Source organism: Acinonyx jubatus, chromosome E2 (genome assembly GCF_027475565.1).
Source record: "Acinonyx jubatus isolate Ajub_Pintada_27869175 chromosome E2, VMU_Ajub_asm_v1.0, whole genome shotgun sequence".
Lineage (NCBI taxonomy): Eukaryota > Metazoa > Chordata > Mammalia > Carnivora > Felidae > Acinonyx > Acinonyx jubatus.
The window spans coordinates 14,360,480-14,373,882 of record NC_069396.1 but is presented as its reverse complement, the minus strand read 5'-3'; the positions used below and the strand labels follow the sequence as shown (position 1 = coordinate 14,373,882).

Here is a 13,403-nt window from a genome sequence, read left to right as displayed (position 1 = left end):
TCTTAATGAGCCAAGTGCCTGTCTCACAAAGATCCATATTGAACTTTTACTTGAGATGCTTCAAAATGGTTGAGTAGTCACTCTGTGTCAAAGATTATTCTGAGCATTTTATATAGATTATCTCTGCTAAGTATCACAACAAACTGGTGGTTAATACAAACTCAGGAATCTCATGCCTGGATTTAAAATTCTGCACTCCCCTTTAAAATCTGTAACTTTTGGGGTGCCTGGGTGGCTCAGTCAGTTAAGCGTCCAACTTTGGCTCAGGTCATGATTTTGCAGTTCATGAGTTCAAGCCCCACATTGGGCTCTGTACTGATAGCTCAGAGCCTGGAGCCTGCTTCAGATTCTGTCTTCCTCCCTCTCTGCCCCTCTCCCACTGGCCTCTCTCAAAAATAAACATTAAAAAATTAAAAACTATAACTTTTATTAAAACAAACTATAACTTTGGGGGGAAGTTACTTTAGTCTTCGTTTCCCCAAACACAAAATAAAAATACTAGCAACAAGTGACTATTAATAAATAACTAATATATATTAATATAATAAATGTAACTTAGGATAGTTTGTGGCACCTAGTAAGTGCTCAATAAACTGATCTGAGTCACAAACGTGTGTTTCACCTCCTACTACTGGCAAGCTTTCTAATTTAGAAGCAGTAGTTACGATTGCTGCTGATGTATTCCAGCAATTTCTGGCAATATTCCCGAGGAAAGGAAAGAATTGGAGAAAAGGCCAGCAGTGAGGATATCTACAAGTCCTTGTGATTGATCATGCTAACATCTAAGTGTATAGGTAGACTTCTGGATCATTGAAATACATACCAAAACGTGCAGCCATGCTTCAGGACTAGCTTGCACAATCTGCCCAGAGTCCACCACATAAAGATGGGAACAATTTGGTATATTACAAGCTCTCCCACAAGCTATCCCCCACCCAGCAGCCACCATCTAAGGCTGGGATAAGAAGAAGGCGCCAACACCAGAAGGAAAAGCTAGTAGTTTATATAGATAGATATATAGATATATAGATATTGATATATATTGTGTTTACATAGTCCACAAGTTAAATGCAGGTATCCATAAGAAGAGCATTAACAATAAAAATACAATCTGTGTGTAGCCAAGTACAGAGACTTAAAATGGTAAAACAGCAAAAAGGATCTCACAAAAGTACAAATATACAGTACAAATTGATTTATTTAAAACAGTTACAAAAAAGCACAACAAAATAGAGATTATCCTTAGAATTATTAATGCTTTGTTAAAGATCAGGTAGGATTAGAGGGTAAGAAATGGTACTGGGTGGGGGGAGCACCTGACTAGTTCTAAGGCTTTAGATACAATGCAGTTGATTACATATTAATTCAGCCATTACATACTGGGGATAGTAGTTGGGGGATCAGTAATTTATCTACAGGGAACTCCTACACAAATCAGATCCATCCAGACCTCCCCAGTGCCATCCTTCTTTACTCCTCAGGACCCTAAAGCCACCTGGATGACAACATTCCTGCTTTCCTATCTCCACCCCATTCCCTATCCATATATTCTTCCCTCCCCTAAGGTGCTGTGCAAGCTGAGAGCAGTGTGCTCTCTGCAGCTGGAACATATACTGTTTTGGCTACAGGGATCCTGTGTGTGACTAGGAAGGTTGTAGGGGACAGCCTTACTTTAATACTTCAAGTTTGCCACGAGTACAGTCTCTTCCCAACACAATCTATATTCTCTTGAGTGTATCAAGCAAATGAGGGATGCACCCTGCCTTCAGCAATACTAGCAATGCACTAACCACTCACAGCTCAACCACGTGCAAACTCCCTGTCTAGGGAGTGGGTGTAAAACCACTGTGTCACCAGCTCCCTCAATCTGAAGAACCTCAGTCCCCGTGACAGTCATAAAGACGGAAATAAATGCTTGCAAGTTTGACAATAGGTAAAGGCACATGGGCTGCTGCCATACACACTGCAGACAGGAACCCAATTTGAGGCCATCTTCACTGCTGGGCATCTGCAGTAGAATGGCTTTGGGATCACACAGACTGAGTTTGCAATCTACCAGGGGAGGATCTAGGCTTAACAGGAGAACTAATAAAGAAACCTTAGTGTGAAAAGTGCATTTATTACTACTGTTCCTGCTGGGGAGGCTCAGCAGGGCAAACCGCACCAGCTCTCCTCCTTCCACCCCAGGCACTGTGCATAGTCTGCAGGTAAGGAGAGAGTGCAGTCAACTCTAGCATCAAGGGCCGGTGTCATCCCAGGCCCAGACCAGGTTTCTGGCCCAAAGATGGACCCTAGAGTTGAAAGAGCAACTGATAGCTGCAAAGACCCAGATGCTTATTTTATTATTGCATAATGTGGGAGGCCTTCCCTAGCCCAGGGAAGCTGGATGGTGAAGGCTTCCCAGCAAAGGGCTAATAGGTTCCTGGTCAACATCCACCTTACATAGTCCAGCTCTTCAACTGTAGTGTACACTTCTTCTCATCTGGAAAGTATTGTAGCTTCGGTGTGGTTTATTGAACTTAGCCCTAGGAGGCCAGGAAGTCTCCCTAAAACTTGACCTCTACCCTTTGCTCTTAAGACTGTGACCTAATCTCCATGGCCAGTTCAGTTAATCAGGTATCTTTACTCCAATGGACCCAGGCCCTTTCCCAGTCAACCCACATCCACCCTTCATCTCCAGTGTGATCATTCACCTCTCCAATGTGCCTGCTTGTTGCAGGTCTAAATCATATCACCACCCTGTTTATCTCCTATGATGTCCACTAGTAAAAATAAAACTAAACCCATAGAGGGGCTATTTCAGTCAAACTTTAAATGCTCTCCAGTCCCAGAATCCACTTAACTGGAGCCAGATGAACCTCCCTAGGATGCTGACACAGGCCCTAACCTGGTTCCTCATCATTTATTTTAAAAACAGGATACAAGATACCACAAAGGAAAGCGATTAATACATAGAAAACGCCCACTAAGAAGACCTGCTTGCTTCTCCCTCAAGACAGTCAGATTTTGGAGCCAAAGGGCTCCCAGCAAGCACTGAAGCCATAGCCCTTTGGATTCACCAGCCCACCAGCAGCATTTCATACTATCCCTATTCAATAGGACTTTGCTATAAAGTAACACTTGCACAGGTAAGAGTGGACAGGATGCCTGGATTTCCCCTCTATGCTCAGACATGGAAGGACAGGGAGCTATAAAGGGTGGCAGGCAGGACAGTGAGCAGACAGCAGCAGTGGCAAAGCAGCACAGACCAAAGCCCTTGGTGTTACAACTGACTGGGACCAAAAATGTAGAAGGGTCAGTCCAGATCTGCTAGGGGCCCTCCCCTTGGGTACAAGCATTCAGCTCTGAATTCCCTTCCCCCACACCACCACCCTCCATGCCCCCCACCCCTCCCCACGTACACTAATCTTGATAGGAATGATGATCCAAGACTTGGGCATATTACTCATCCTCTACCTAGTCACTCTACTCCCAAATCGGTACAAAGCCACTCCTGTTCAGTGCCAGAGTTAGCAGGCCTCCTTTCTACTCCTTAACTGTGGGAATCTCCTACTACTGACAAAGGAGTGGCTCTGGCCTGCTTCAACTGCCCATTTCCCAAAAAGCTGACAGCTTCCACTAAAATGCTCACTATCCCCAAACTGCTCTTAGGTCTCTTACAGACGTATGAAATTCCTTTAAGGAAGAACAGATACACCACAGGCTCCTTTTATTTCTCATGCCTGGAAGAAAAGACTGAACCAGAAGGAAAAGGCAAGCAGAATGCCACAGTTCTGACCAAGATTTAGAGCACAGAGCCTCTGTTCCTGGGAGCCCATACTTGACAAAACACACCTCTGCAGCTTTGCAAAACCGAGTATTAATAAATTACATACACATGGCATGGTACTAGAAGAGCTGCTGATATTCCTTCACCAGCAAGAGACAGAAGAGAACAGCAGCAGAAAGGTCAGGGCCCAATTTGTGCACAAGATTTTCTCTTTCCAGGATTCAGTGGAAATTACCAGGCTGGGAAGTGGACAAACTACTATATCTGGTTGGACATAGGTTTGCTCCCACAAGAGGAAGCTCAATTGGTGTCCTCGGGGAACACTTCTTGAGTGTCTACTGTGTGAATGCCACTGTATTCAGTTGGTGAGCCTTCCTATGAGGAAGGATGTTTCTGAGAAACCCGTGCAAACAATAATCCCTAGGAATGAGTTGACCACGGAACAGTCAGAGATGAGGCCTTCTCCTGGGGCTGTCATCCGAGAGGATTCCTCAAGACTTATTCCCACAGGCCTCCTCTGTAGGAAAAGCCAGAGAAAGCAGCATTCAGAGAAAATGCGGGACAGAGAAGGGAAAGGCGATGATCCCACATGCATACAAGGTTGAGTGTTTATCACACACAGTTGGTGTTTGGTTCTGAGGTGACCTGGAGACTTAAGTACTCACAGTCAGGTCAGCAGCTTCCTTTGGATGGGCCCCTAAAACCTGACTGACCAGGTAATTGCTCTCTAGGAATGAAACAGTGGCATGTAGGGCTTGGAGCAAACAAGCCGGTCTCAGTCACTTAGTTCCCCCCGGAGAACAACCTTTAGCACCAGAACACTAAGAATGACTCCATTCTCAGAACTCCCCCTCCCCCCAGGAGGTAGGTATGATTATTAATCCCCATTTGGCAGCTGGGGAGGAAGTGAAAGAGCGAGAGGTCACAAGACTTGCCTGAAGTCCTTGACAGAGCGGAGATCAGACCTCAGAGGTTTGGGACTCCTGATGGCAGGCAAGGCCTCAGCCAGTCCAAGTACATTTCTAAAGAAAATGCCAGGATCATATTATGGGAGAAGCCTCACCAGAGAGCTGGGTGGACAATACCCTGAGTTGCTTCAAGAGTCTGAAGACCCCTGAAAAACAAACAAAAAACCCACCCACCCACCTGAAAGCTGGTGGGGGAGCCTAATTCTCAATACCCAGTGGAAACCCACAGTCCAAGCTGATGCTAAAAGTTGTGAAGAAAACATGGGCTTAGGACACAAGGGGACAAATGCAACTAAGATTAAGAATGCTCTTTGCAGAGGAATTCTCCACCACGAAATGAAATCTAGAAGACTTCAGGTACTAGAAACTTATCAAGACCCTTATCCCAGAACCTCAGAGCTGGCTGTGGGAGGGGATGGCTCCGAGAAGCCTGATTGCTGACAGGAAGTGGAATAAGATGGGAGGGGCTATGTAAAAACGCCAGGATGGGCACTGCCCAGCCAGGTGTATTTGCCCTGACCCAGGGCACAGTTCCCTTCTTGTTTCTCTACCAAGCTGTTCAGCTGCAGAAGAGGAGGGGACATGATTCTTTATGAGTTTTTAAAAATAGGAAATATAACTAAAAAGGAAATCAAAGAGACCCCTACACACCAAAAACAAGAGGTCTTGGTCAGAGGAGACAAAAACAATTGTGCAGAAGGGGAAAGGCAGTGCAGCTACAAATCAGGCCCAGGTCAAGACACCATGCAGAGGTTAGGGCAGCAGAAGGGTGGGGACAGCGCAGGCACTTAGGCACAACATAGACAGAGGAGAGTAGGGGACTGGGTAAAAAGGTCCACTGGTTCTTTCAAAAGTCACCATTACCAACTAGAAATTCAGTACAATTTCGAAGTAGGTCTGGCATGCTGGGTAGGAGGAGCTTTGTTACATCAGCTACCTTTCCAGAAGCCCTGCCTAGAACCCGGTCACCTGGCCATCAGGTCTTTCTCCTAAAGTCCCGACTGGGTCCCTGCCAAAGCAGTACTTCACTCTGAACCCTGGAGGGGTTTCTCTCTCTCCTGGTGCTAGAAGCCTTGTGGGAGGAATGGTGGGGAGATGGGAAAGGGCTGAAGCACAGAATCAAGCAGAGTCCTGTAGATGAGTGCTCCTCCCCCACAAACCCACAGACATCTGTAACAAAATCACCCTTTAAAGTGCACAGCTCTCAAAAGAAGAGTTCTGGGTGGGAACCCTCTTAATCCCAATCATGGGGCTTCCTGCCCTCCCACCACAAAAAATTTAAGGAAAAAAACTTCAGACAGTTGAACTGCTACTATAAGCTGTGGATCATCATTTTTGGCTCTTTCTTTGCTCCCTCCCTCTGCCACCTGCCCCCAAAGCCCAACTTTCCCCTTGCAGGAGCTAGGGATGGGGAGGAAAGAACAGGGAGGCCCTGATATTTGGAATGTTTCTTATCTTGTGTGCACCCCCATCCTTCCTTGGCTCAAGCCTGCTGCTCTCCATCGCAGCACCCTCTGGGGCTGTCCTGAAAGGCTGCCATGGGGTAATGAGCAACAGACCCTGCCTTGGGAGGCTGCCTTCATGCCTCCTCTTTCCCCCCAATCTCACTGCCAAGAGAGCCATTCCCTGCTCGGCATGTGCAAATCCTCTGCCTGCTCACGGTGAGGCCCAGCTCTGGGGTGAAGCCCCAGTCCTGGTCTGGGAGAGAGGTTCATTTTCCTGCATTGGAACGCCCTTCGATGGACAGCTTTACCTCCTGTGAAATGAAAGAGGGACGGAGCAGTGCAGCCCGTGCCTCCTCCCCTTGCATGCTGTATCTTTGGAAGCTTGGGGCTGGCCAGCAGGCCTGAGCACCAGGCTCCGGCTGCGAGGGCTCTACCATTTGGGAGCCCTCACCTGGCGGCTGGCTCTTCCCCTCACTGTCACATTGCTCTCTGGGTCCCAAGACTGTCCTCTCAGGCCTTTCTTGGGGGGGACCCAGCTGGCCTGGGGGAGCACAGCTAGCCTGAGAAACTGAGTTACTGTTCAAGCTCTGTAAACTGATAGAGATGCAGACATCTCCCACCTGCAGCCGATGGCAGGGCAAAGAGAAGAGCTGTGCAGTCCTCCCGGGGCTGCAGGAGGACCAGCCCTGGCCATATACAAAGAAGGGGTGCTCAGGGGGCACCTCGATGCTCACTTTGCTCTGCTGCTCACCAACCACGAAATGCAGCATGACAAATCCAGGCCACTGGCTCTCCTGAATGTCCACGACCGTGCTAGAGTCAATCTTCAGCCCCCCGCTCACTTCGGCACTGCGCACAAAGTCCTGGGTCTGGAGGTCCTCCACCCGCTTCAGCTCCCCTGTAGCCAGCTGGATGATGGCGCCTTTCATGAAATGGGAGGGCACGTGGGAGGAGGTAATGGGGGGTGGCGTTGGCTCCTTATCTGGGAAGGTGGCTCTGGCCTGCATGTCCAAACTTGATGCCACCAGGATCTCCGAGCCCATGGGCAGCAGACCTGGGTCAGTTCCAGTGGGCACCAGGTTGCCATTGGCTACAACCATTGCTTTGGGTAAAGGTCTGTGTTTCACCGGTTCCTGATGGGATTGAGGGTAGAACCCTCGGGCCTGATTTTTCTCGGCCATCTCTGCTGGGTTCCTGGCTGACCCTCGCCCCTCACCCTGATGGTCGGGTGTATGATGGGACAGGTTGAGAGGGCTGGGCTCATCCTTCCTCTGAGCTGTCACCACACGATAGTCCTGAGAAGCTAAAGCGCCAACCACCCGCTGGACCTCAAGGTCGGTGTCTGGGGTCCCTCGGTGTGCTGGCACTGCCACCTCCACCCGTGCAGTCTGAGAACCTGAAAACAACTGTCCATCCACCACACATTCTACCACTGGCACCAGTCCCTGGCCTTCACTCTTGCTGTTGGGGGAGTCGAGGGCTTCGCTTTCCCGTCTTACTAAGTTTCGTTCTCGCTGTCTCTGTCCATTGGCAGCGGCTGCTTCCAGAGCAGACTGGCCCTCCTGAGGGGTAAGAACTGGGCTGGCACCTGCTGGAGGGGTTTCATGCAAAGTGTACCCAGCAGGTAGCCTGGACATCTGATAATAAATGGGCATCCGGCCTGGAGCAAGGTCCAGCGGCTGAGTACTCGAGTGATGTGGCAACTGCCCAGGTGGGGAGGTGGCAGAAGGGACTTTGTTGAATGAGTGGGCTGGGGAGGAAGCCTGGGGGGGAGGAGTGGCTCCTTCTGCCAGGAGTGAGGCATATGGCACAAAGTGAGGAAGGTGAGAGGTGGCGAGGTTGGCAGAAGGAGAAAGGAGGGGACTTGGTAGGAAATTAGGTGGCACAGCATAGGGAAGGCTATAAGGAGACCCGATAAACTGCAGAGAGGTGGACGGGAGTTGAGCATAGTGGATTGGGGGATAGTGGATTCCTGGATGTTGAATCAGTGAAGACGCTACATTAAATGTGGGGGGCAAGGGGCTCATGTTCACCACAGATGGGAGGCCAGTTGGGGAGAAGGTAGCAGGTGGCACAGCCACCTTATACAGCATACCATACTGGTCCACTGTCAGACCAGTGATGGCCTCAGCTCCATCACCCCCCAGGCTGACTCTGGCTCCTGCCTGGCTCTGCCCGGCCACCACAACCCCTCGGGACCATTCAGAGGCATCACTGGAGGGTGTGTGGTTAGTTGAGCAGCTGGTAGTTCTCCCCATATCCTCGCTGGTCACGGGGAGGTCTCGTTTCTTTGGTGGAAGGCATTCCTGACTCCTCTCATGAACAGGTTTCATATTGCTTTGTGGTGTTCCTTGAGCCTGGAAGGGGTCGGCTTGCTCCTTGGGGCATCAGAAGGGGCTTCTCTGTGGCTCCCCTGCACCCCTCTCTGCTGCTGGCTGGGGCGCCCACATCTGCTAGGGAACAAATCAGAAGCAAAGAAAAGTAACCTAGGGGTGAACTAAGTCAAAGGAAGTAGCAGAAACCATGCCTATGGAGGAAGATGTTACAAAGGGTGCTGCAGGGGAAAAATGTATGAGAAAGGGGCAAACAAGGATGCCACTCCCCTATCCATCCAGCCCAGGACATGAAAGAAATAGGGAAACCACAGACAGCTACAAGAATAAACACTCAATGATACGTAAATAACCTGTGGGCTCTACAACCCCAGAGAGACCACCATCTTCATGATTAGTTGTGCCTTGACAGGGACCTTGACTCTTCCCAGCCTTCTTCCCTAAGAGAAGATTTGACCACATGGTCTTTGCTGCTGGTTCTTTTTCCTAAGCTTCTCCTTTTGTCACCAAAGACTACCGTGCTATCTTCTTTCCTGAACATATGACCTCATCCTTGCTTCCTTTCCCCAGCCTAATTTGGGTTATGATCTCACCTTTTCCCATCCCCCCACCCCCACCCCCACCCCAGACCTGGTTACATTCTCATCCTCCTTTGCCTCATATCACCACTATCTCAAAGACCCAGGTGCCAATGAAAAATAGTATCTTCTTTGCCGCATGAAATACTACATTCAAATTTGGGCCCTATGGGGAGAATGATTGTACTAGTGTGTTTCATAATTTATCGTTTCTCCTCCTCCCTAAAGAGCAACAAAACTCTTCTGACCTCAAATAGACTTTTTACCCCCAGTCTGGAAAGACTTCTTTTCTTCTCATTGGCCATCTTCAATGTACTTTCTTCATTCATTCTCTTTCTATTGTCCTGTGTATTTTCTTTTGCCAATGGCTCCTTTTCCATTGTAGGTCTGCTCTAGGAACAATTTCCTAAAATTCTGGCTCCATTCCTTCAAACTGCTTATTACTATCATAGGCCTATATGATTCATAAGAAAGCTCTCTCTCCCCTTTCTGTCACCTTTCATACGTGCTTTTGTCCATTGTCATAAAGTATCCTTTTGTTCTGAACATTTCAATGCATACAAACTTTGTCACCTATTTCTTCCAATCAAGGCTCCAGTTCTTTAGATCTGGGTATCACAGTGTGTTCTGTTTTTCCACTCTTGAATCCCAGATGCTTTTTCTGCAAGAAGGTGTCCAAAGCTCCTGTTATTACCTGAGCTTCCAGTGGTGCCTCTGAGCAGCTGTAGTAAGAAGCAGTGTCCTCCCCACTGCCTTGGGAGCCTAGAAAAAGAAATAGGGATAAAGTAAGCAGGAGCCTAGACTCTCACTTTCCCCTGAGTCATCCAGAAAGGTAATTCTAAAGCCACAAAAACATTAAAGTCCATGAGTCCCTGCCTCATCCTCTGCTCCTGAGGTAACAGTACATTTATCCAGAGTGTGTGGGCATTTGAATAGAGAAAAGGCTATGTCTTAAGCTCTAATTTGTAGAAAGACATCCCTGAAGAAAAATTTTCAAGCTTCGTCGTTTTCCTTAATGTCATATTCTTCATTCTCTACCTGTATCCATTCCCAAAGGTTAAATATACTTCCAATCCCAATTTCAGGTAAATGCACAACCAAAAATGGAAGACTCAACATTTATTCCCATGTGACCAATGGGAAGCTGGAAAAATCAACTGTATTGATTTCACCTTTATTCAGGGATGATGAAAACAGATGTGGAGGTTATTTAAATGACAAAAGTGGCACTAGAGAAAAAGAACAATTATTTATGTTTCTGGGGCAGAAAAAGAGGTCAAGGGGGAGTCACTCAAGGGGAAGCCTTATTAACGGATTTTCAGTGTAAAAAAAAAAAAAAGGATCCTTTGGGTGTGTGTGGGTAAAATGTTCTGAGTGACAGCTTCGTACCAAGTGCTGAATCAGGTGTGACAGAAAATGAAAACACTGCCTTGGTCCTCATGTAGCTAACAATGGGGAAACAAAACTCACATTAAACTATCAATACCTTAATCTACACATGCCATTAACATCAAGCACTCAAGAAAGGAACCTTAATCTCTCAAAACAGCTAAAGTAATATTGACCAGTACTCCGAGAAACTACCCACTGTCCTGTCCAAGTCCTACAGAACTGCAAGCCTCTAATCAAACTGAAGGCAACATTTATCTCTTTAATCGAGTGGCAAGGTGTGTATGTACAGGAAAAGGTGATGAGATAGGAAAACCTGGGGGAAAGAAAAATTCTCAGTTTCATAAACACAAATTACACGGTGGGCACAAGTCCTGCGTCCCTTCTTTGGCAGCTTCAGTTCCAGCTGAAAAGCAATTAGCTTTCTCCCTCACTGGCAACAGAAATTGGGGTCACATCTCCAATCCCTGAACGATCTTTGCTTCCTGCAACTAAAACCTGAAGGAAAACCTGCCTCTGGGTTAGCCAAACATAGCCTAATAAAAGAATTAAAAGAGGCAAAATGTGAGGGAATGACAACAAAGAGTCAAGCCTGTGCACCAGGTTCCCACAACGGAAAACACATTTCGGAATCCGAAACCTCGGCTTCAGGAGGGGCTCAAAGAGGACTTCTCAGGGTGTAGACGCGGCTTGTGACCCTGACCGAGCTAACGGGGATGGGGGTCAGTCCTGGAGAGCTGCCAACGTTGCCAGAGTCCAGAATCAAGAGATTGAGCCCAAAATTCGGTGAGGTGCGCCCGCCAGAAAAGAGTGGAGCTTGGAAGAGACTACGTGTTATGGCTTCTCGTGATCCTGCAATCCTTGCTTCCACAAGGGTAGGGCCCGAAATTAGAAATTCAGCGTTTAGGGGTGGGGGGTCGACCCTTCAAACAGAGGGGCAGAGGCAAGGCCCTGCAGACGATGCTTCCTTGTTCGGGGGCCCCTTCCCGCACCAAAGACTGGGACACCCCGGCCCTCGGGGACACAGCCGCAGGGGCTCCAGGGCCTGAGGCCGCCTTCTGGGCCAGGCCGGAGAAAAGCGCGCGGGACTCTAGGCGCGGCCTCTTTCGCTCCCCGGGTTCGCGGTTCTTGGGCCCCGGTCCGGCGGGGCAATGGGTTCCAGGAGGCCACTTCCTCCAGAGCTTAGAGCCCAGGCCTGCGTGGCCTCAGTGAGGCAGGCCCAGCGGCCCGCACTGCCGGCGACACTCACCGGCCCATCTCACGGCGCTCCTCGGGCTCCTCCCGCTCGTCCCGGAGCCACCGCGACCGCGGCCGCCGCCATCCCCGGCCCCGGAGCCGCCCCACACCCAGCGCCCCCCCCAGCCGGGCGCCCGGAGATGGCGTCAAGTGCGTTCCGCCCCCGTCGCAGGCAGATGGCGTCAGGGCCCGAGCCCAGGAGCAACGCCCAGGAGTACCCGGGAAGGGAGGGAGCCGGCCCTTGTCGCCCCTCACCCCTCGCCCCCAGCGCCCCCTCTGGTGGGAAAAACGAACTCCTCCCCTGGGGAAACAGGGTCACGTGAAGAAGGCTGGGCCGGCCCTCTCACCCTGACCCCACCATGACCCCTGCAGTCTCTGTACTCCTGTAAATTCTGGGGGTTCCCAAACAGAGCCTGGGGCGTGGCCAATAGCGACCCTCACGTCCTGGATTTCCCAGGCCTAACTCGTGAAGCCTCTTCTTGGGAACCTCGGGGAACTCCGAGGAGACCCCCTGCCCAGGAGAGTAGTAAGGTGATCTCCCTGGAGACCCAGGGTAGAGATGGGAGCTCTCTGAGTTGAGAAATGGCTTTCAGGGGCATGAGAATGGACCGGACCTAGGATTTAGGGGAAGACGAAACAGTGGTGAGAATTTGCGGGATGAGAGGAAGGGGGTTCATACAGTGGGAAGGAGCTTGATTTAGTAGGAAGAGGTTTTGACTACTCGATTAAATATTAAGTCACCATTCATTGCCAATTAATTAGCCATCTTCATAGTAACATAAACATCTGATTAACAAAAAGTGAAAGCCAGTCGAATTTGTACTCTGATTACAACTGTGTAAAAAAGTAGTTCTGTATACAAAAAAAAACCAGAGGGAAAAAATAAGTTTAACTATTGGAGAGACTGGATTCTGAGTGGATTTTCCCCTGTTCAGTTTCTGCAAACTCTTTTCACCAAATAATGAATGATTTCTGTTTGATTTTAAAAGTACTGTCTGGGCTCTGGTCCCTACTCTGTAGCTATCTCACCTTAGGAGAAAGTCATTTTACTACTTTAGACTTAGGTTTCCACTTCTGGAAAATGAGGAGCTTAAATTAGATGAAAGGGTGGTAGTAAAATGTAGATAAAAGAGCTCTCTATAAACATTGTAAGTGAAAATGTAAGCAAATATGTACAATGTGATATCCTGCATTTAATGTGAAACATAACATATATAAAGTCATCTTTATGTATTTATACAGAAAAGGAATGGAAGGATATGTAACAACTAGTTAACATTGGTTATCTTGGGAGAGAAAAGTGGCACTGGGTGGTAATCAAAAGATAAAAAAGGGACTTATTTGGATTTTTTATGAGAATGTTATCTTAGAAATATTAAGATGAGTAAGTTAAAATACAAATAGAGTATATGGTCTCTTCTAAGATTCTTTCTAGGGAATCATTAGACCTCAGTTTTGGTATTTTCTGACCTGGCAGGTCACAAAGGATTATCAAAATCATAGAATCCCGCCCCACCACCGCACACACATACCTTGCACCAGTGGGTGAAACACTGAAGCTACTCATCTGTAGCCATCTAAATCAGCAGAGGGCCGTGCTTCAAGGATATTAGTATTACTCATGACAGTTGTCTTCTCCCTCAATTTGGCCAAGAAGGAAGTCCTGTGGTCACTCAGTGACTCCG

The 13,403-nt window shown here is 48.4% G+C and overlaps 1 protein-coding gene across 2 annotated transcripts; it reads right to left on the bottom strand.

Moving 5' to 3' along the window:
- Positions 1-987: 987 nt before the first annotated feature.
- On the bottom strand, positions 988-11,876 carry ATXN1L (ataxin 1 like). 2 transcript variants are annotated; one of them, XM_027076119.2, is made up of 3 exons: positions 11,732-11,876; positions 9,788-9,855; positions 988-8,635 (listed from the first exon to the last, which is right to left on the bottom strand). In XM_027076119.2, exon 3 carries the CDS (start codon positions 8,513-8,515, stop codon positions 6,449-6,451), a length of 2,067 nt encoding a protein of 688 aa, XP_026931920.1. In that variant the 5' UTR covers positions 8,516-8,635; positions 9,788-9,855; positions 11,732-11,876; the 3' UTR covers positions 988-6,448. The 2 variants fall into 2 exon arrangements, with proteins under 2 accessions (XP_026931920.1, XP_026931919.1); XM_027076118.2 differs by having other exon boundaries at positions 988-8,632.
- Between the last annotated feature and the right edge of the window lie 1,527 nt (positions 11,877-13,403).